The sequence below is a fragment of the Podarcis raffonei genome, chromosome 3 (genome assembly GCF_027172205.1).
Source record: "Podarcis raffonei isolate rPodRaf1 chromosome 3, rPodRaf1.pri, whole genome shotgun sequence".
Lineage (NCBI taxonomy): Eukaryota > Metazoa > Chordata > Lepidosauria > Squamata > Lacertidae > Podarcis > Podarcis raffonei.
In genome coordinates this window covers 82,559,949-82,584,089 of record NC_070604.1, presented here as the reverse complement: position 1 = coordinate 82,584,089, position 24,141 = coordinate 82,559,949, and the positions used below count along the sequence as shown (strand labels likewise).

The window sequence follows — 24,141 nt, the reverse complement described above, 5'->3', positions numbered from 1 at the left end:
GCAAGTAACCCTAGTTTAGGGAGCAATTTGGCGCCTAGCTTATATATCTGAGTGTCTAACGCTGATAAAATTGTAGCCTTCAGCTGCATCCACACCATACATTGAAAACACATGGCTTTCCCCTAAAAGCCTGGAAACTCTAGTTTACCACTCACAGAGCTACAATTTGTAGTACTCTTTATAAACGACAGATCCCAGGATTCTTTGGGGGAAGCCATGTGCTTTAAGGTGTGGGTGTGACTTTACTAACATTTCCCTTTCCCTACAGACCAAAAATGTACCCTTAATGTGCTGAGAAGGAGAACTACCTATCTAGATAACTCATTTGATTGGTAAACACAGATGTAGACAGAGTGTACATGGCTTTTAAAGAAAATTGAGAGATTAGCTTTTTGTGCTTTCCTGTTAAGGAAAACATTGTAAAGAAAAGTTATTTTAAAAAATCCAATTCTTGTTCCATTTGCCATGTTTGATGCTTGTACTGATGCACTTCACATGCTGTGGAAAAAGGATACAAAACAGTGGAAAAGTGACTGGTAATGTTGTCTTTCCTATTGTCCTTGCCATTGGCAACATACTTTCAGAATATTGTTTTGTTTTTGAATTAGTTTCTGAATATCTTGGTACATTTTTAATTATCATATCCTTTAGTTGTACAAAGGTATTCCAGGTGTTCCAAAAGCAGCAGGGTGCTTGGCAGGCCTTGGGCTTTAATATTCTCCACTGGTAGTCTTTTTGTAAACTTCAGATTAATAGTAGTTTGCTTAAAATAAAAAAGCCTTTGCTATCCATATTGAGTTGTTGTTGCTTTAAAAACTACAAAACAGTATGTATAGACCTGTTGATTTATGACACATTGAATGATATTGAATGTCTCCATTTGTACGGCACATATTTTTTTTAACTAAATGGCATGTTGCTCCTACAGATAATATAATGTTAACTAGAAAACAGAGACTTAGAAGAAATGTATCTTGACTTTTGGAAGGAGGAGGAATAATTGGGCTATGCAGATTTGGCACTCACTGAAACTTACAACAATGTCCTCCTTAACTTTGGTGGTGGAGAATTGAGGGCATAGACCCCAGGGTCTAATCTGGTAAAGGCAAATGCCCGTTGAGGACATTCTGTAAAATTAGCGGTCACGGTGAGCTCAATGAAACTATTCAGTCTGTTTTCACTAGAGCACATCAGATCCTGCTATGCACCTGTGCCGGAACACTTGCAAAACTTGGCATGTGTAAATAATTCTCTTGTAGATCTAATGAGTCTCTAGTCTTAAATTGAGTTTAAAAAGAATACTGAGATTGCAGGTTATATTCACACATAATACACACACACCGTTATAAGTGTGATAAGTCTTTTCACTCTCTGTAAAGGAAATGTTCCTATGTTGCTGGATAGTGCTAGTGCTCACATTCAGGATCTAATTGGCTATAATGTTTGAGGTGCCAAGAAACTTATCTGCTAACCAGGTCTGTTCCTGGCTTTGCAAATGTTGAGTGATGATGCACATTTTGTATGTTTGGGCTATGTTTCCATGTTTTGCTCAACTTGCTTATTGCACAACTTGTGACCTTCCAGACCAAAAGCTTATTAAGAGCTTGATGAAATGAAATTGTGAAACATAATCCCATTTTGTTTTTGAAGAAGCAGCATGCAACAATATATTAAGCAGTTAAAGTGGAACAAATACTAAACAATAAAGTTGCAGAGCTTTCATAGACTAAGAATATTTTAATTGCCAGAAAAAGCAGTTAATAGATTCTGGCAACCAAGTACTGCTGCTCTATATATATGTGTGCATCCAGATTTAATACCTTTCAGGGGAACAAAAAGGGATATCTAGCCAGCTTCCAGGGCAGGACAAAGAGGGGCTATTAACTTCCACATCTTGAACCTATGTAATACAGATCAGACTCTTCATCAGCTTGAGAGTACCGTATTTTTCGCCCTATAGGACGCACTTTTCCCCCTCCAAAAATGAAGGGGAAATCTGGGTGCGTCCTATGGGGCGAATGCAGGCTTTCGCTGAAGCTTGGAGAGCAAGAGGGGTCAGTGCACACCGACCCCTCTCTCTCTACAGGCTTCAGGAAGACATCCGCAGCCTAGGCAGTCCTCTGTACTTATGTTCCTTATTAATTAATACAATAATCTTAAACCTAGCTTGGCAGCAGATCAGCCAGTTCAGATGTTTTAACATTGGAGTTGCATGTTGTTGGCTAACTGATCCTATCAATAGCCTAGCAGCCACATTCTGCACAGCCTGGAGGTTCCAGACCAGGCTCAAGCGCAAACACACATAGAGTGCATTACATTAATTTAGTTTTGAGATTATCAGCAGCACCTGGTCTACAGTGGTCATACTATCCCTGTCCAGGAATGGTCATAACTAGTGAACAGACAAAGCTAGGTAGAAGGAACTCCTAGCCACAGTAGTACACTTAATACTGTATCACAGACCAGCAGCAGCCTGTTAACTAGTTCTGTGTCATTCCTAGATCTACTAGTAGGGATGTATGAATATGCCTTAATCCATTCCAGTACTCATTCATGCATTCATCAGCTGTTCTTTGTTGTGTGGGACGTGGGTGGTGCTGTGGTCTAAACCACTTATACTCTTCTGCAGGGGTCTTCAAACTTTTTAAACGGGGCTGGTTCACTGTCCCTCAGACACTGTTGGGGGCCAGACTATACTGTAGTTGGAAAAAAAATATGAACAAATTCCTATAGCACACTGTACATATTTTGTTTGTAGTGCACAAAAACAGGAAAAACAATACAATATTTAAAATGAAGAACAATTTTAATCAACATAAACTTATAAGTATTTCAATAGGAAGTATGGGCCTGATGTTGGCTAATGAGATGGTCAATATCCGGTTCCATATTTGTCACTGCTAGTCATAGCAAGTGATGCAAGTGTTCACCAGTTAGTCTGGATCTTGTTAGAGATTTCAGATGTTTCATTCGGGGAAAATGTCTGTTCACAGACATAGGTGCTTGCAAAGATGGTTGCAATTTTGAGTGCATGGTTCCTGAGGTTAAGATATGTCTTGGAGGGGAGAGATGCATAGAAATTAGTGAGTCTGCTTGATTTAAATGTGTCCCATTGCGGGTTGTGGGGAATAAATGCGGATGGTGAAAACCACAGACCTTGAGCTTCTGGGAGAAAAAATGTGGGATGGAAATTAAGTAACTGTTCTGTTCCGCTTCGGGGTGTGTGTGTGTGGTGGATTCAGATGAACCCATACCCATTTCCCCACCAAAGCCTGTGTCCACGTTGGCTCCTCTTGGATGGCAGGCAGACGTTTACTTGCGAGCAACCTGATGCCGAGGGGGATTCTGGCAAGCAAGCACACCTTGGATCGCAGCCCAGCCCCCAAGCACTTTTCCCAGGACAAAAACTCCCTATGATGATGGCGGCCATCTTTTTCCTTGGATGCGATCCCCAGCGGCCCCAAGGGGGGCTTCCTTGAGAGCAAGCCCCAGAGCCCTGCGTTCCTTGTGAGTGACCTTCTTTCCCCTTCCCCTGTCCTCTGCTCGTAATTCACTATCTGTGTGGAGGCTGCCACAGGCGCAGGACATGGAGGGCGAGCCTGGCCAGAGGAGGTGGCAGCTGGGGCTGCTGAGCTGGGCTGTAAGGACAACAGCGGCCGGGGCTGGATCAGGCAGTGCGCCACCGCGGAGAGGGCGGCGGACCACAGGGCGCAAGCAAACAGCATGGTGGCTGGGGATCGAGGGAGGCGGACGCACGTGGGGAGGGACAGGCCGGATGGCAAGGCAGGGCAGGGCCAGGAGGGGGAAATCCTGACCTGCCTCTTTCCCTCCCGCCTGCTCTGCTTAAAGGCACCGCGGCACAAGCTCTCCAAAGCGTGTTGAGTCTCCTCCTCAATGGCTTCGCAGCAGGTTCTGCAGTGGCTGGGTGTGTCAGATTTAGGACCCTGGCAGGCTGCATTCGGCCCGCGAACCTTAGTTTGAGAACCCCTGCTCTTGGGCTTGCCTATGGAAGGGTTGGCAATTCAAATCCATGTGATGGGGTGAGCTTCCGTTGCTCTGTCCCAGCTTCTGCCAACCTAGCAGTTCAAAAGTATATAAATGCAAGTAGATAAATACGTACCGATGTGATGGGACAGTAAACAGTGTTTCCGTGCGCTCTGGCTTCTGTCATGGTGTTCAGTTGCGCCAGAAGCAGTTTAGTCAAGCTGGTCACATGATCCAGAAAGCTGTCTTTGGACAAACGCTGGCTCTTTCAGCCTGAAAAGCGAGATGAGCGCCACACCCCATAGTTGCCTTTGACTGGACTTAGCCATCCAGGGGTCCTTTAGTTTTTACCTTGCCTTTGTTATGCTGCAATTGGTTCATTTTACACAAGTATATTTCATTTTGTTGTCTGTTGATGTAGAAGTATACATAATCTTTTATGTATATCACAGAGCTTGATGGATGTGCATTTGTAGATATTTACAACTCTTCCCTTCCCTATCTGTTTGACTTCAAAATTAATGACTTTTCAGAGGGGTATCCCTATTTATCAGTTGTAGCAAGAACAAACTCTTGTGACAGCTTAAAGACAAAGTGAATGAAGTAGCTAATGGGCCATCACAAAGCCACCTATTGCAGCAAGCCTATCCATGTCTGCTCGGCAGTAATTCCAATTGAATTCAATGGGGATTCTCCCCGGAAAGCGGGGGTCGGGCTTGCAGCCTTGCTAACTTGATTTTACAGTTCGGCATGAATTTAGTTCTGGCTATCCCTCACCCAGATATCAGGGAGTGATAGTTTAGTACCCTGTTGATATTTTGCTCTTTCTTTTTTAGGTTATATGAATTCCTCTGGGTATATTCAACATTTAACAGGCTCTCTAGTACCAGTGTAACGCGCCTTTTATAAACCTTTTTTGTAATGCAGCTCTTTATTTCATAAATGCACGTTTTATACAGAAACAGTGCCTAAACTAATGGTTTAAGAATGTTCTCAGTAAGCATGACTTTGTTTTACAGCTTGGTATCCTCAGACTTCAACTGAGGAACAGGCACAAAGTCAGCAGTTAACAAAAGAGGTCACTTTTTCATGTGAAAATAACAATAATGAATTATTCCTTCTATTGGTCTTTGAAATTCACAGTAGGAAGCAGATTAAGGCTGCAATCATAGCTCCACTTATCAGAGGAAGAGCTCCATTGAATTCAATGGGATTTACTTCTGAGTAGACATGATTTAAAGAATGCAGCTTCCACACAGTCAATGAACAATATTTTAGAAAAAAAGTGAAGCAACGAGGCCACTGTCAGGATAGCAGTAATGCTATGCCAATGAATATTAAACAATGTGTATTTACATACAATGTGCACATATTTTTAAAAAAAGTTGTTGTAGGAGAACTAAAGTGATGAGAAATCATAGCAAATGTCCTTCCATCTTTTCGCTCTCTCCCCCAGCTTACTTTGTTTCTTCCTGTAACTTTGCAAGTCAATATGGTATTTAAAAAACCCCCTGTGGTTATAAAAAGAGGTGGGAAACCATCTTAATTGTTGTTCTTGCTCTAGTTTCCCCATCTTTTCCCTTCTCCCAAATCAGTATCAGTAAGGGACGCGGGTTGTGCTGTGGTCTAAACCACTGAGCCTTTTGGGCTTGCCGATGAGAAAGTCGGCGGTTTGAATCCCCACGATGGGGTGAGCTCCCGTTGCTAAATCCCAGCTCCTGTCAACCTAGCAGTTCGAAAGCACACCAAAAAGTGCAAGTAGGTAAATAGGTACCGCTCCGGCAGGAAGGTAAACGGCGTTTCCGTGTGCTGCTCTGGTTTTGCCAGTAGTGGCTTAGTCATGTTGGCCACATGACCCGGAAAAACTGTCTGCGGACAAACACCAGCTCCCTTGGCCTGTAAAGTGAGATGAGCGCCGCAACTCCAGAGTCGTCTGCGACTGAACTTAACTGTCAGGGGTCCTTTACCTTTAACTTTTTAAGGTTGTGTGTGCTACCTGTGTGTCTTACACATTCAGTGTTCGGCATAGGCAATGACATATTGAAGCTGTTGACATTTATTTTAATGAACCTTAGTAATATTAGTGATTAGTAAACTTGATTCTTGGCTACCGATGAAAGTTTACAATTTGTGGGAAATGTGTTTGTTACATAAGATATACTTTGGAACCAGGTATAGATCCATTACTATTGACTCTTATCTGTAATCCCTGCAGATTACCATCTTCTAAAGTTAAGGGTGATATCTAATGCTAAGTCAGTTAAATCATTTGATTTCAGTGGGTGTCCTCTGAGTGTGAGTAACATTGGTTATCCCCTATGATTAATATCCTTTACTTCCTCTAGGCTATGCTAGAAAATTCTGGTATTTACAGATAGGGATAATTGAAAAGGAGTAAATTACGCAGAAAAAGCAATTATTTTGACTGCAGAATTTGAGTTCCCTTAGACCATGAGTATTGTAGTAGCTGTAATAACTTACTGGAACAGTCTGCTTGCTGAATAAACTTCCTATTGTGTCTCTACAGTGAAGCATGCGAGACCTAACAGCTCACGTAACCAGCAGCCTGCTGCAATTTCCAGAAGTGACTATACAAGCTCTTGGGGAAGATGAAATAATGATAGATTCGGTACTTCATGGGAAATTCACTGGAGGTAAAACTTTGAGAATTCATTTCTTATCTGTTAGGAACATTATATGTATGTTCTAATGTATAAATGCATAGTCAGTAATATGATCACTAGAGCAAAGAAGAATGCCCTTAACTGGGGAAAACAAATTGGGTCCACGTAGGGAACAGTTTATCAGAACCCACAATGAAGACATTGAGCAGTTGGTCATCTGTGTGAGTCCAAATGCAGGAACTGAATTTAATGTTGCAGCAGTTGTATCTTCATAGACACTGAAGCTAAATTCTGGCAGGATGGAGTTGGTAATGGTTGTCAGATATTGCCCATTCACAGCAGGGTCATGATGCCCATGAAGAGAGAAATACACTGCTTGGAACAGCAATTTTGTCCTGCTCTGATGCTAGATTCCTAGGTGGTAGCAATGGGCTAAGGGACACTTTTTTACTAGCTTGGGTAGATACACCAGCTGATTTCCTTTCATATATAACACATGCGACAGTAACTTCTCATTAGTTTCTATAAAATGTCCAGTCTTGGCCTGCTGTTGAACACTGGAAGCTTCAGCTAATACAGAGTGCAGCAACCAAACAAACAAACCAAACTCATGTGAAGAGGAGAACAAATCACTCCTATCCTGGATTATTTGCATTGGTTCATCTTAACTCAAGGTGACAAGTTTCCTGCAATGCAGGAGTCTTTTGCCCAATGTGGGGCTCAAACCCACGAGTCTCATGCTCTACCGACTGAGATGTTAAATGCAATAATCTTCAGAAAAATCCATGTTGTACCTCAGAACAGATAAACTGTAGTTAAGAAGGCTTGGCTGTTCACTGAAGTTTTCAGTATGAAGGGTTTTCATTGACTGAAAGTGTATGCACTTGCCAGGAGTAGATCTAGAATCAGAACTCATTTTCTCCCCTTTAATATTCATTGGCATTGTGTTTCCCATATATCGGAGTCAATATAAGCCTGGAACTGAGTTTTTGTGTCCAGGCAAAAGACATTTGTTTCTAAGTTTTTGCTTGTAATTTGGCCCCTTTCTTATTTTTAGTCCCATTGTCCTCTTTAACTTCAGGGCTAGTACAGTGGTCCCCTGGGAAGCAACTGTGCTTGTGTGCAGTGTTGCATGTATTTTTGTAAATATGCATGGATGTTTCTCTGCAGAGTGTCCCAACTCTTTGGAAATGCTGTCATAGGTAGTAAGATGGAAACTGGCTAGGTATGCTTGTATTACACTTTCTTGTGTTTATTCAGGAACTTGTTTTTTTAATGTATCAAAAAACATTTGAAAAGCTCTCTCTCTCTCTATATATATATATATAAATAAAATTACCATACAAAGATGCTTAATAATAATAATAATAATAATTGTATATACTTTTCATCCGCAGATGCAATGTATGCATTATTTTTGAGTATGTTTATTAGGAAAGATACTTTCCTTCTTCAGCCCTTCTTTCCAGATCCTAGGTTTACAATAATGCCTCCACATATTTCCTGTTACTTATGTATATTTCTTCTGTTTTTTTCTAGGACGAAGTGGACTGGCCTGCTTGGCTTGTGGGCCTCAGCTTGAGGTAGTAAACCCAGTCACTGGAGAACGGCTGTCTGCATACCATTTTAGTGGAGTGACTGAACAGCCTCCCACTATCCTTGCAGTGAAAGAGTTTTCCTGGCAAAAAAGAACTGGACTACTAATTGGCTTGGAAGAAGCAGAAGGAAGTGTTCTGTGTTTGTATGACCTTGGAATATCAAGAGTCGTCAAAGCAGTTGTTCTTCCTGGAAGGGTACATACATGGCTTTAAATATAAAAATCAAGATTTTTGCTTTGTTGTATACTTTAGATATTATATTTTGATTCTTGCTGTTGGCATCAGTCAAACCAAATTCTCCCCTACATATTAGTGATACCCTTTAAAACTGAAATTCAGGTCTTATCTTCATAGTGATTAGACAAACTCCCCCTTTTCTCAGCAAGTGAAAGGCAGTTTAAGATCCTTTAATAGGATTTGTGAAATCAATTGCATGAGTGTAGTAGTATCAAGGATGAGGGCATTAAGCAGGCCAAGCGCTTAGTGAAACTGGAAATGCAGCTCTTGGTGGAACATAGTTTTGAGGCAGATGGAATAAGAGGAGGCAGATGCTTTGCAGAAGTAGGGAGGCTAAAATGTTGTTAAAAGGTGTGTGGACACTCCTGGGATATTTGTATTGATGGGCATTCTCTGCTGTATGTTCTCATCTTCACAGAAGACAAAAGTGTTTTTTTGTGTGTGAAGCCAACCATTTGCCACTTTGGCATCTTGGACTTATTTTTCAGTCAGTTTGAAAGAGTTCAGATTTGTTTTGGGTTTATTTTCTGCTGCCCTAACTTTCCTATTGCCTATCAAGCATATTGAAAACTGGGATGGCACAACTGATAAACACAAAAAAGAGGAAGAAGTTAGTAGAACAGTAGCTTATTTTAAGATCATTGTACTTTGGAAAATTCCTTCCTTGTGGTCACATTTTTAACAACAATTCTCAGTGAACAAGAGTTATATCACATATCTTGGATGTCAGAAATGTTAAAAACATGTCCCTAAAGGAGTTTTCTGAAAAGCATTGGGCATATGATAAACTCTGTTTCCGGTATCTGGAGTGTTCCTTGCTTCTTTTTTGCCTGTCAACAGTAGTATTGTCAGAATAGTGAGTTGCATCCATTCTGATGTCAGCACAGCAATCTGTCACACTTGGGAATTATTTCCCATTGCTGCTGCTACATTCCCTTTTAGACCCTAAAAAGACTGTGCTGATGGGCAGGGGGACTATCTGCAAAAACATGGAATGGGTTGTGGGGCCTGCTGGAGGAGGAAAGAATCACCCAGAATTGAATGCAGCCTTATACTTGAATTGGGGTGATTCTCCCATCTTTTAAAGGAAGAACTGTAGCTCTGTGGTACAGCATCTGCTTTGGATGCAGAAGGTCCCAGGTTGATTCTCTTGACATCTCCAGGTAGGACTGGAGATAACCCTGTCTGAAACCCTGTGGTGTTGCTTCCAGTCAGTATAGGCAATACTAAACTGTTTGGATAGATGACCTTACTCTGTGTTAAGGAACTTTCTAAGTTCATAGCAACTCTCATGCTTTCCCTAAGGAGAGGTTCTTTGGGACGCTGCTATGCGGTGTGGATAGGCATTGAAAAATTTCCGAGCATGAGACTTCCTCATAGTTGTACTAGGTTGGATGCAACCCAGTATATCCTTGGTACTGCATTGCTTTATTTGTATGGCCTGTTCAAAATGAGAATGCTATCTATTGCCCTGGGTTTGGGATTACCTGCATAAACAATGTTCTCTTAACTTATGCCACAGGTAAAATATCTTATATGCACTGTTTTCTATATACTTAGTTTAGATAATATTTGGGTTCAGAGACGAAAGTAAAAATTTATGAGCAGAGAAGCATTAACATATGGCAATGGAAAACAAAATTCAAGTGGTGAGCTGTTCTCTGGTGTATCTGTAGTCCAAATTTGTATTAAACCTGATCATTAAAATATTTGGCATTCTTGGCTCTTGAGCTTCTAGAACAAATATATTTAGGTCAGTTGTGTCCATAGAGTTGATGCTGAAGGCTTGGAGCCTGGAAGTTCCTGTTGCAGATAGTAAGCAAACATCTGCAGGCACATGGTATTTTCCATTTCCACAGCCACTTACAAGAGAGTCATGGTTGTGTATCTCTAACCTGCAAAAATGTACCGTGCTTCATTTTGATATTACATGAATTTTGTTTGTGATTTCTCCTTAATTCTCAGAACTGCAAGCCAGACTTTGAGTGGCATATCATAGTTCTTTGGAGATTTTTCTGGACCAAATTTCTTTTAAGCTCATTATTCAAGTGTATGTTCAAGGAGATCAGTATAAATTTAAGGACCGGGAAGGTGTTAATAAAGAGTATTCAGAGAGGTCTTAAAAATATGAAGCCAAATAGTCAAATGGGGTGAATTCTTATCTCCAGGCACATCCAAATATTTTTGATTTGAGGCTCGGGAAGAATTAATAGAAGTCAGAGTGCAAACTTGTAAATTTATTGATTACAGTAATCTGTTTTAACCTCCTTGTGGAATGGAAGTAAATATCTCTTGGCGGCAATCTCTAGGCCCGAGCGCTCAGAATTTTAGCCATATTTGTCAATAATAATTTTCAGACTTTTTGCTTGATCCTAAGCATTTGTGTCGTCATCATTCTGTGACTCTAATTATACTCTTAATCCATGGTTCAGTGGGCTGCAATATTTTATAATGACCTGATCTACTCAGTATCCTAAAAGAATCCATTTTTAGTGCTTGCTGCTGTCACTTGAAATCTGTCATATCTCCAGCATTTGTCAGGTTTTAAAATGCTGGAGAACACCAGTGAGTATGAAATGTACTTTTCTGCTGAATAACCTTAAATAATAGCTCAGTATTACTTTGAGGATACATTTTCTTTGTGGCAGTATAATGTTCTCCCCTGAATCCAAGTAATTCTCAAATAGTTTGTCTTGTTGGGATGGGATCTTGCATGCAAGGACATGGAGATCTCACTTTCAAATGTGAGATCTCTGCACTTTTTCTACAATGAGCCAGAGACATGGTCTTAATCCCACTTTGAGGGCCTCTGAATAATCTTAATAAAATAGAATAAAGGCTACAGTTCTCACAAGTGTAAAAATGTTTATTCTGGTCATTTATGTTCCTTGGTTTTATCTTTTAAAGCAGCAGTTGTATGTAAAGGCTTTTAAATAGAAATGTTTTTGTGAAGAAATGTCCAAGCTTTTATGCAGAGTTCTGTGCTCCAACATCAGGAAGCTTTTATTTTTTAAGGGAGGGGGGTTAATTCAGGTCTTCAAAGACAAGCAGAGTCCAGATAGTGTTGAATTTGTGAGGCATTTCAATGAGCAATTGTGTTCTGTCCAAAAAGAGTTCTCTGTAGCACAATGGCTTGTGTTTTAACAGTGCATCAAATCTCATTAGCTTCAAAAATTATTTGGAACTCAGGAAAACTTTATTTCCTTTGAAGACAGCTTTTCTTCTGCTAACTGAAAGGGTGCATATAATAGTTCAGACAATAACCTAGGATGGTAATAAAGTCTCATAGCATGAATACCTTTTAAAAGTTGGCCAGAGTTAAAAGCTTTTAAAAATTTAGTACTTAATATAACTACTTACCTGACCAATAACACATTTTTATTGAAAAACTAAAAAACTTATTTAAATTGTTTTCCACGACTTATTAATGTATCTGTGGCTGAAGTTGCATCCTCTGCTTGACATGAGAGATGGAACCATTCAATAATACCCAGTTACTGGGCAAAAATCCTTAGTATGAATAACAAAAAGAGCCAGTGTAGTGTAGTGGTTAGGGTGTTAGACTAGGACCTGGGAGGCCAGGTTTCAGATCCCTGGTTGGTTATGAAGCTCACTGGGTGACCTTCGACCAGTCACTGTCTCTCAGCACAGGGTGGTTGTGGGAATAAAATTGGGAGAGCAAGAACCATGTTTGCTGCCTTGAACTCCTTGGAGGAAAGGGGGGATATAAATGTAATAAAATGGGGGGGGGAATAAAGTTAATAATTCTGGGAATGCCAAATATGAATGGAGCCATGACCAAATCCTTATACCTAGGATTTCAATGCTGGGTGGTAGAGCTGGACTAAATACAAAAACTAAATGGAATTCATGTTGCTTACCTTGCAATTTGTCAAATATCTTAAGTAATACTCAGTTTTTTCCTAGGTTACTGCCATTGAACCCATAATTAACCATGGAGGAGCCAGCTTGACAACGCAGCACTTGCACCAGAGTCTCAGGTGGCTGTTCGGTGTGGCTGCTGTGGTTACAGATGTTGGGCATGTCCTCCTGATTGATCTATGTCTGGATGACTTATCATGTAGCCAGAATGAAATAGAGGCATCTGGTAAATTCAATTAATTTTTCCTTGTAATATTGCTTGATTATTGAAAAACAAGAGTTAAGTTTCCTAGATAGTGACCTGATTTTCACACAATCCATGGTATGTCCAGCCAAAGCAGTTACTTTGAATGTCCAAATTCAGCCAATCAATCTAAATATAGTTGGTTTTCTGGCACCAAATTGTGATGTTAAGTTATGTTTTGTTGTTGGCTTGCAAACCATGAATTATTTAAACCATAATTTTGTATAATCTCCAGATCCAGCAATCTTGCTTAACTTTCATTTGTTTGGCGATCTTGCTCCAGATGTTTGCCAAGCTGCAGGGACACTGGGGGTGGGGGGAGCCAAGCTTTGGAGAAGCAATACATGACTAGTTTTTTAATATATGAGATGACTTTTGGATTGCTTAAATAATGGTTAAAACATACCATGCCTTAACATCTGATCGCAATGTGTGTGCCATTTCACATATTTTAGTAAATACAACTTCCAGTGATAAGTGGGCTAGGAAGTACAGTATGCCTCTATTGCTAGAGTTCAGTCTCTGCTGATCTACAATAGGATGGCTGGCTTTGATCTGTCAACCTATAAAGTGCATATCCTTTTGGGCTATAGAAAACCTGAGGTTTTGGTAATTTCACTGCACTTGCCGTGGATGGTGGGGCAGAACAGTAGGTTCACTGTATCAGTTCTCTAGGCTGGATGTTTGGGTGAATGGATTTAGGCTTTCAGTTTTGTCTGCAGTAGAATAGTCAAGTCAGACTACGACTGACTTGAAGTTCATCTAAAGCATGTATAACCTTTGTTGGCACTGAAAGCACCTGGGAGTCTTCTTTTGCATTCATGGGGAGGAGTTTCCACAAATTTTGGTTGGCTTACTAAGCAAACACTTTTTGCTGCTGCTGAAACCTATGCCAAAATTAGGGGGCACAATACAGTGACCTCCTTGTTTTTTCAAGAACCTAGCTAAAAGTTTATTTTGGGATTGTTATATTGTGAACCTTCAGTTTGTGGTATGTGCTTATTCAGATATTGGAGTAGGAAACAGTGTATTGATGTGCACAAATTATCAAAAACTGTCCGTATATTAAGAAAAACTAAGTAGAGGTATGCATCTAGAGTTAGACTATATATAATAATGGCTGGATCTTCAATTTGAAATATATGGAAAAGCAAATGAACTAATGAATAAATACAGTTTTGACAAATGAAAAACAAAATAATACAGTATGAATGAAAACTAATAGGATAGGGAACTTTTTACATGTACATTCCTCAATTGAACTAACTGTGTAGTGGCTGCTTGACACTTTGAACCAACATTTTAAAGGCTAGCTACTTTAAAGCATGGCATTGTGTGTTTGTGTTGCATACTTTCATATACAGATCTAGAAGTCATCACTGGAATCCCTCCTGAAATCCCCCAAATAAGGGAAGCTATAACAAGGAAAGGACGCCATCTTTGTTTCCAGTTATTGAACCCATCAGGAACTCCTGTGACTACTCTTTCATACATACACAGGAGCAACCAGTTAGTTGTGGGGTTTTCTGATGGATATCTCTCACTGTGGAATATGAAAAGTTTGAAGAAAGAGTGAGTATATGTATCTGAAAAGTGCAGTATTTCATTAATGAAATAAACTGAATGGATGTGTTGATAGTTTGTGTACTGATCATAAAATATTGGATTATGGAATAAAGGTACATCAGTTAGATGCATATTCAATACAAAACAAAAAGCGGTTAAATTACTAAATGCATAACAATCAACGGATTTACACAGTTTTATCCACCTACCTTTCTCCTCTACCCATTTAGATACCACTCCCAGTTAGAAGGAGGTAGAATTCCTGTGTACACTGTTACTTTTCAAGAACCTGAAAATGATCCTCGCAATTGTTGTTACTTGTGGGCTGTTCAGTCGACACAAGAAAGGTAGGTATAGGCATTCTGACAAATTTAGAAAATAGTAGCTGGCTATTGTCAAGATAATAAATTGTATGTAAGTTAAGTCTTAACTTGTTTTGCTTGCATCGCTTTGCTTATTCCTGCACGGTCAATCTTGTTCTACATTCTAGTACCTAATCTTCTGGTCAGAATGAAATCCTTTACCAAAGCCTTCTGTAGCAAGCGTAAGGAACTTTTAATGCTTGAGAGCTGCATTGTCTCTTGACCCAACCATCTGGGGGGCTGCTTGCCAACAGTAACAGAGGCCAAAATAAGAGTGGTTGTGATAATCTCACTCTCCTGCTATCACGCAGTACAGATTTTCATTGCTCCCTTCCCCAAGATTTTAAAAAGTGGGATGATCTTTATGGAGACTACAGCAGGAAAGGGAAGAGTTAACCCTTCCATTTGCACCAGTAAAAAGCTGTTTTCAAAGTTAGTTGCAGTATTGGGGGCTGTTTTTGCCAGGTGGTAACAGTACACAGAGGGGTTAAATCCACCCCTAGCTATGAGATAGACCCCCCCCGTCACAATTAGGCTTGAAAAAACATTTGTATGGCTTCAGAGGTTGTAACCAGCCCCACAGGTCTCTGTTCCCCACCCATGTTCTGTAATAACTATTTTCAAAGCAGAAGTAAATTGAAATACAAGTCCAGAATTAAGGTCTTGGTAACAAAAGCTAGGGAACTTCCATGGTAAGATTCATGTGTTTGACTTCTGCCTGTGAAATATGATAAAATAATTTGATGGTGATTGAAAGGAATAATTATTTTGGAAACTGGATTCAAAATGTTTAGCTAAATCTGTGAATCTTGCAGAAAATATTTAGAATCATTTAATAATGAATGATTCATCATAGTTACTGAGAACCTGTATACTAGGAAAGTTGGATTTGTTACAAATGGAATACTACAGTCTTTGCGGAATGTTTTAGACACTACTTTAGATTTTAAGTGTTCCAGTGATAATATGCCTGATTCTTGATTGCTGTGGGGATGTAAAAGTGCCTGCAGATCTCTCTTGCATGCAAGGGTTTTCCATCAATTCATTGGAATGAATCTATGTGATTAACGAAATGTCCGTACAGATTAGACTGGACTATTTCTATGCATATGTCACAGAGGCCATGCCAATATAGGCATGTCACGAGCAAACTAGGAGGCTATGGTTTGAAAGTTAACAAATTCTGTTAAAGCTTACTAAAGTTTACTGTGATAAAAAATAATAGGTTTATTTTCAGGTTGGCTATGGTTATATAACAGTACTTAGTTGGTTACATAACAATACTTAGTTTAATAACTGCTTACAAATGGTTCTGTTGCTTTAAAGAGGTGTCTGTAGACTTGCTGTTGTTTCTACCTTTGTACAAAACCACTATCCAATTACCTCTACTCCATTTACACTGCAGGTTGTTTTAGAGGACTTTAAAATTTGTCTAATCAGAGTTCTCTTTGCTACAGTTGCATAACAAAGTTTTTCAGCAGTTTTTCTGGTCAGAGACTTGGCATTTCTTCTGGTTTAAAGCATAACATTAAGAATATTTATTATATAGCAGCTGTGTTTTAAAATATTCTATAGTAACTATATTAAGTAGTATTACCTGACAAATAACAAAGGTGCCTAGGTTTTATACTAAACTCTTAACTTGTTTCTTTCTAGTGAAGGGGATATTGTTAGTTTACATCTACTGCAGTTGGCTTTCAGTGACAGAAGGCGTTTGGCATCAGGACAAATCATGTATGAGGTAAAGTATTTGTATATACTAAAATTCAATACTGCTTTACTTGAACTGGTGTTCTCTAAAACTACAACTGGGTTCTAAATATGTAGTCCACCCGTAATCTTGCTAATAGGGAATACTTTAGTTTTTAAGATTTTACTCCATTCATCTCAGAGATTAGATAGTATTTATTACTGTGCTACAGATGTACAAATATGTAGAGATGTCCTAATGGCACTGATAAAATTGATGTAATCAGTTTGAGTCTAGTTTCAACTCTCTCTCTCTCTCTCATTTTCTGAAGACATTTCCTCAGATTTTATTCTTAAATGTTCACTACATTTGCTCGTTATTAAGCTAGTTAACAAATCTGGAGTGTGCTTGCACTACTGAGTTTGCATTCTTAAAAAATGAAATGATAAAATGAAACTTGTATGCACAGTAACATCATGCAGTCGCTTAAAAATAGGTGTAAATTAGCTTTCTTTCCTGCCACCCATTGTCAGTGTTCCTGGCATTGAATATATAAGAAGCCAAATATGTGAAAAATAATCCTTAGGATATTACCCAAAAGTGTATGTAGTCAGTTAGACTGCATGAAATGGAACTCGTTGCACTAGCCAAAGACTTTTCTTTTGGTGAACAACTTCCAAACTTAAGGCACCTGTGAAGAACAAACACGTGGAAGCAGTTTCAGTGATCTCTTTATATTGATTTGAATTGTCTGTAACAATGCTTCATATAAATGATCAACTTGTCCTGCATGCAAAAGTCATTACTTCTATTCTAGTTTGTTTGAGGCTCAGGTACTGTCATAAAAAGCCAAAACAAATTCCTGGATTTATCTACTTGTGTTTTGAGCAGGTATTTTTATTGCCTATCACTCACTGATTGTATGAGATCTGGGTTTTGTTTTTTAACAGTGCCCCAAGCGTTCTGACTAGTTTAAAAAGAACTTTCATGCTTGTGTTTTATTTCTTCCCCCGGGCTTAATTCCTCAGATGCTTCCTAGTTTGTCATGTACTTCGACATTCTGTCATTATAAAGTGATTTTTTTATTGGGTTTGCCTCTTTTAATATTGCTTTAATTTAAACATAATACTGTTATATTCATATATTACTCAGACAGCTCAAACACAGTGTGCCTAACAAATTGGCACGAATTCATATGGACTGTTGAAACATCACAGAAAGGCCTAACTTTGATTAAGTATTGCTTTAGACTTGACACCTGCTCTGTCTTATTTGTATTTGAGATTACTTTGATATTTCAGCTACCATTTGCGTTGCATGTTTTTCATACTGGTTCCTTCAATGACTTTCACATTATATATTGAAGAGTTGCAAAGGTTCCTTCTCCTGTTTATCTCCAGAGCTATGCTAACTTTACATTCTCTGGCGATAATTAAATGTTTGTTTGATGAAACATTTCAAGATATAGGAAAAAGTATGTTCACATATTTCATAGCAATTACTGTACTTCTAACTCTATTTGACGGTTTTTAGTTCTGTTTACTTGATCCAGTTGGTTAATGCCAACAGGATTTTGTCTTATCATTCTGTCTATGACTTACTAAGAATATATAGCAAATTTCACTGAGTGATATCTGGTGTAGGTCATACTAGGAATAGACCCTATTTATTTCAGTGGGTGGATTCTGAGTGACTAATATTGGGTGTCACAAACTGTTTATATTTCATGGAATGCTGCAGTGTGTACCTTTATAACAGGTAGGTTTTACAGGATATGAGAATTCATACAATCAGAGCTCCACTTTCTGAGACAGGATATTTTTGTCCCTAAAGCAACTCTGAACATCAACTTTTTATTTAAAATACCTACATAGGATAGCTGTCCTGGAGAACTCTTTCATTGTTGGAATGCTCCTGCAGGCTATTCTCATAATTAAATATGCTTCTTGTGCTTGGTGGAACCAGTTTTGATATCCTTTCAAAAAATGTGAAAATTGTCAACATGTATAACCGAAGCAAAAAGACTGCTACTGGCATCAGTCTTTCCCTCCTTTTTGTGCACTTTACCTTGTATTAATCTCACTCTTCTGTGTCATAATTGGGATATTAATTTTAAGCATTCCTTTTTTATTAAAACAGAACTTCTTACTATCTTACTAACCTGTAGACTGCACATTGACTTAATGTGATTACTTCCCTCCCCCTCAGGGTTTAGAATACTGTGAAGAAAGGTACAGCCTAGACCTCACAGGTGGAGTTTTCTCTTTAAGAGGGCAGACTAGCAACACCAAATTGATCGGTTGTCAAACAGTAGAGAAATTTCGAAGCCATGTTGACAGAGAAGATGGTATTAATGAAGGTTGGTACAGCAAGTATTAAAAAACTTAACATTAGAACTAAGAATGAGAACATGTTGTGTAAAAACCTCCTAATTCTGCATTGAGTATTTTGTGATAAATAACATTTTGGTTATTATTTGTTGATACAGCACTGAAAATATTGATAAAGTAAAGGTTTCTGAACTGCTGCTCTGAACTGCTGTATTTGTGTAATTGGTAGCTTCCAGCACTTTTATAGTAGTGCCATCTCTTTCTTCCTCCTAGTCATATCACCTGATACAAGTGTATCAATCTTCAGCTGGCAAGTAAACACATATGGTCAAGGCAATCCATCTACCTATTTAGGTATATTTGACATAAATCGCTGGTATCATGCTCAAATGCCAGATTCATTAAGGTAAGAAATGGCAGCTTCTCTTCATAGATTTTCAGAAATAATATCTAGTATGTTAACAGCTTGTCTAACTATTTTTTTGGTCTGCTTTCTCAAGGCCTGGGGAATTTCTACACAATTGCCCCTATTTTGCATTATGGTCCCTGGATGCTGTAGTGAGCATGACTTCTCCACATCACATTCTGGATGTCTTGGTACATGAGCGAAGCTTAAGTCGTGGTGTACCTCCTTCGTATCCTCCACCTGAACAATTTTTTAACCCAAGCACCTACAACTTTGGTATGTGTACCATCAATTCGTTCTATAGGAACATGTTCAGGAATACATTCAGAGATGAAATTTGTATTCTGTGTATCATTTCTAGCAATTAGGACTGCTACTAATTGAAGGGAATGTCTAAATGATTTGTTAGGCAAAAAATGCACAGCCCTTGCTCTATTGCAGGTGGTCCAAATGTCAGTTTGAGGGGAAAGCATTTTTTCTTCATTTTGTTTTTGGTATTTTTAAGGTAGAAAAATCCAGTTCTTTACCCAGCTAACAACACATTGCTGCACTTTCATATGGAATTGGTTGTCTTTGTGTCACAGGGTACTTATTGGTTGTTACCAATAATATCACTGGTGGAAAAAGTGAACTCTTCTGTATAGTGGCTGTATAACTTTTTGTGTGTTTTTATATTGTGAACTGCACTAGTATTTTATACCTTTCCCTGCACTATTTTAGAAAAGGCATTCATGTAGTCTGTAGGCAAATGGGAAAAGCTGAACATGCAATCAGACTTAAGGAGGGGCCTTACTGAACATTAGCTGTGCCTGCCTCTGTTAAGCATATTATAAGCAGAGGTCCTTACGTAGTTGAACACTTCTGCTCCAAACTTCGACACCCTTTCAGTCTCTCACCCAGCATGCAGGCTGCAAGCACATCTGCACGTTTCTAACAAATCTCTCTACAAAATAGTTAATCTGTATTGCTCTGCGTCTCTTGCACAATTTGTGTCATAAATCGTATCTAGAGAAAAGCTTGGAAGTTGTCAGAATAGGAAGCAAATAAGGAACTTGTCTTACCTTTCAGCTCATTGAGCATTATACCTATTTAATGTTGCTGGCAGCAATATAATCTAATGAAATTCTCTATTCTTTAGATGCCACTTGTTTGCTGAACACTGGGGTTGTTCATGTCACTTGCACAGGATTTCAAAAGGATGTAAGTTTTAATTCTCTGTTGCTCTCATTATGATGTTTTCCTGTTCACATTTTTACAAATTTTAGCAGTCATCAGCATATTACATTTGGTAGAAGTAAGTTCTACCATGGCAGTTTTATTCTAATGTGTCTGAGAATGTTCACCGAAAGCAAGCAAAGGCCTTCCCAATCAAAAGTCAGACTGTGATTACCTGATCGTACTATACACTTTTATCAGAAGCATTCAATTCTGCACTTAATAATGACTTGGAATGAAGATCAGTGAACTGAAACTGAATCCTGAGAAGGCAGTGTATGTAGGTAGCTCTCATCTCTCGGTAACTGGTATTCAGGCAGGTTTTTTTCTTCCCCTTAAAGACCAGATACACAGTTGATACTAGTTGATCCATAATTACCACATGAGGCTCAGGTGGCCTTGGTTGCCTAGAGCACCTTTTATCTGTTTTAGTGCTTTTGCCAACCTTGACTATTTTTGCAGCAGGATAGCTTTGTCATGGTGATTCACACTTTGGTTACCCTCTGAGTGGGATTACTGTTATGTATTATATGTGTGGCTGTCCTTCAACATGATCCAGAAGCTTCAGTTAGTGGAAAAATCCAGCTGGTACAGCTAGGGTGGCCCATATTATACCTGTTGTGAAAGAATTAGTGGTTGCCTATTCAGCTCTGGGTCCAATTTAAAGGCTGGTCCTTACCTTCAAAACCCTAAATAGGGACCCAGACACCTGAGGGGAGTGCCTCTTCCCATACCAGCCTGCTCATGACTTAAGACTGACCTGTTTGCCCAGGCATTTTAAATAGAATTTTAGTTGAAACTGCCTTTTGTTGTTGTTTAGCTTTATGCGTTTAGCCTGAATTTAAAAAAAGAAATGCTGTACTGTATTTATATGTTTTGTGAATTTTCATACTTCTGCACACTGCCCCTGGAAGATGATGGGTAGATGAATAACAGAATGCATAAGAGTGCTTTATGCAGAAGAGGCAAGCAGTCCTGCTTCGTAATAGGGTTTTCCTGATGCACCCTTCCCTCTAACCTTGAAAGGCTATTCAAGGAGACCCTCCACTGTGAAAGTTTATGTAAGTTGTAGGTGGAATAGAAAACAAGTGCCCTGTGTCTATGTGTACTCAGAGTGCTTTCCATGCATGCACAAGGTTCTTTGGATTCCAGTCCCCAGGTAGTTCTAGTTGTATCCAGTATATCTCTAACAACAGTAGTACATAGGCTCAACAGTGAGCAACACCCTGAGTACAGACCAATTAAATGTCCATGAATCTCTATGGAGTGCTGCCAAAATGGTACTCAAGAGCAGTAACACAGCCTTGCAAAAAAGTCCACAGAAGTTCCTGGCTCCAAGATTCTTACTAGCCTTCCTATCCACAGAAAGAAAACAATGAGTTCTATAAATCTTCCCTTTATGGTTATAGGAAAAAGTGATGAGTATAACTACTACTCATCAGCCTTTGTTTTGGCAGCGAGTGCTTAATTTTTTATGACTTGTATTTTGCAGTTTACTGCTGACAGCTTAATTTTTGCTGTCTTAATAAATAGTGTTTTGTTATTTACAGACATTGCATTTCTTAAAAAAATTTGGTGGTTCCTTAAATGAAGCCATTCCTGATAGTTATAACAGATGTCTTGTCGCTGGCTTGCTTTCTCCAAGATTTATTGATGTACAGCCTTCAAGTCTGAGCCAGGTGCGTCCATGACAAATACGGAAAAGAAAATGTCGTGTTTTCACAATGCCTCTCTTTTTAAACACCCAAATCTAGTTAAATTCAGATACTGTTCCTGATCTAGGCATGCATGAAAGTAGGCTTAAATGTGTGCACTCAGGACTCATTTTAATTGACTGTCTGGATCATTTGGTGATGCACATCCTTGTCTGACCAGTACAGTGGTACCTTGGGTTAAGTACTTAATTTGTTCTGGAGGTCCGTTCTTAACCTGAAACTGTTCTTAACCTGAAGCACCACTTTAGCTTATGGGGCCTCCCGCTGCTGCCGCCACACCGCCGGAGCACGATTTCTGTTCTCATCCTGAAGCAAAGTTCTTAACCCGAGGTACTATTTCTGGGTTAGCGGAGACTGTAACCTGAAGCGTATGTAACCCAAGGTACCACTGTATTATATAGTATTCATGACTTTAACATCTGCATAAAAACTTTATAAATGGGGCCCTGTCACAAAACGTTATGGAGGGAAGGACTTATTTTCCAGATTCCAGATTTCTCCATTCATATCTATGGGCTAGAGACACATTTTCAAATAGCTTTTCGGTGTAAACCAAGAACTGACCTATCCAGACACTTTGAGGATCCTTTTGATATCTGTTTTTCTGCCTTTTTCATCTTTTCCCAGTCACATTCCTCCATTCCAGGGGTCCTTTACCTTTATCTGTACCTGTACCTGTTATAAGCATGAGAATACTTGAATCAGCATTAGGAGTGATTGATGAGTTTTTATTATTATTTTGTTTTAGGAAGAGCAATTTGAAGCTGTATTGTCAGCTGCTATCCAAACTAGTTCCTTAGGACTTCTCACTAGCTTCATCAAACAGTGGACCGGTGAAGGTAAATAAAGCCTTACAATTTGATTAAAATTTCCTCTAGCACGTAAAACTTATTATCATAACTTCTGCTTTTTTCTTTCTTTCTTTCTAAGAGCAACCAGATTCTGCCCCTAATTTGCGCTTTGTTCTTGAATGGACATGGAATAAAGTGGTTAGCACTAAGGAAGACTTTGTTCGACTATGTAAGTAGTATGATTTGGTGGTATGAAAGTTTCTGTTGAGCATATTTAGTAAATGGCCTGGGTTACTTGTTCATCTAGTGATAAGGGAAAGCATGTTTAAACTCACTTAAACTAATATTGTCATAATTTTTGTCTTTGTTTTAAAAGGTGTCCCACTATTTGATGGGTCATCTAACTTTATTGGTCCACAAACTCTACAGTCTTTGCAGCACTGCGAGTTACTTCTTAGCAACCTTAGCACTGTTTTGAGCTGTTTTGTAATGGAAGCACAAGAACTCACAGAAAAAGGTGTGTAAATGAGATCCAATCTAAGGTGCACATTTTATGTAACTTTCTAATGAATAGGAATGTTATTCCCCCCCTCCTGTAAGTCAGTTTATGTATGTGTATTTACAGCTGTTTTAAATTTCATCTCCTTGGTGAAGAGAGAGGGCCTCTATTTTTAAATTTTATTTTAATAATAATAACTGGTGTCTGATTGCAAAATCATAGGATGTTTATACCAAAAAGATTAAAGGAAAGCTTTTTCAGAATTTCTAGACTTTTAATTCTGGGTCTTGAACTTCTAATACAGTTGGCTTGGTATCTTTTTATGGCTGTATTTGGGATGGGAGTAGTATGTTTTAAAATCAGTCTGGAGGGAAGTAGAGCCAGAATTGACGACTCTGTTCACCAAAATGCGAGAAGGAATGCATACCCAAGTAGACTGTTAATCTACCAAGTAGATAGATGATGACAGTTTGTCATAGTGACAGTTTACCAGTGAATGATCTGCTGTGATCTGTCAGTGCTTTCAAAAGGATGCATTATGCTTAAAAGCTGACACAACTTTGTTGCTTTATTTTCAGGCATTACAGATCTGACAAATAAGCAGGTTGTAACCAGTCTCCTTTCACTGTATGTGCAAGTGGTCATCTGGTTCTGTCGATCCAGCCTTCTTCCAGAAAGTTTAGGTAAGCCTTTAAAAATCGTATTTCAGTTCTTGGACACAACTCAGTTGCGTCAAAATAACCTGAAACATGAACAAGCCTGTCTTTAATTCTAATCCCATTGGCTAAAATTTGACTAATGCAGCATTTATATTTTTCAGTGATTTGAGTAGCCAAGTGGCTTGCAAGGGTAGTTTTTTTTAAAATGTTGTAATGCTGATAGTTTCTCTGCTTCAGTAGAGTTCAACTGTTTTTAACAACATCAACATTTTATTATTTATACCCTGCCCATCTGGCTGGGTTTCCCCAGCCACTCTGGACGGCTCCCAACAGTATATG

General features: G+C 39.0%; 1 protein-coding gene across 4 annotated transcripts in view; it reads left to right on the top strand.

Annotated features, from left to right (window-relative positions):
- AHCTF1 (AT-hook containing transcription factor 1) overlaps positions 1-24,141 on the top strand; it is a 50,440-nt gene that overhangs the window by 4,959 nt on the left and 21,340 nt on the right. For all 4 annotated transcript variants that reach the window (XM_053382729.1, XM_053382727.1, XM_053382728.1 and 1 more), the window contains exons 2-16: positions 6,512-6,638; positions 8,148-8,401; positions 12,371-12,551; positions 13,934-14,141; positions 14,366-14,482; positions 16,154-16,238; positions 18,396-18,546; positions 18,791-18,923; positions 19,018-19,199; positions 20,062-20,123; positions 21,689-21,817; positions 22,602-22,692; positions 22,784-22,873; positions 23,021-23,161; positions 23,722-23,826. In XM_053382729.1, the coding sequence (XP_053238704.1) occupies positions 6,518-6,638; positions 8,148-8,401; positions 12,371-12,551; positions 13,934-14,141; positions 14,366-14,482; positions 16,154-16,238; positions 18,396-18,546; positions 18,791-18,923; positions 19,018-19,199; positions 20,062-20,123; positions 21,689-21,817; positions 22,602-22,692; positions 22,784-22,873; positions 23,021-23,161; positions 23,722-23,826 (2,050 nt within the window). In that variant the 5' untranslated portion in view covers positions 6,512-6,517. The remainder of the gene's footprint in view (positions 1-6,511; positions 6,639-8,147; positions 8,402-12,370; positions 12,552-13,933; positions 14,142-14,365; positions 14,483-16,153; positions 16,239-18,395; positions 18,547-18,790; positions 18,924-19,017; positions 19,200-20,061; positions 20,124-21,688; positions 21,818-22,601; positions 22,693-22,783; positions 22,874-23,020; positions 23,162-23,721; positions 23,827-24,141) is intronic.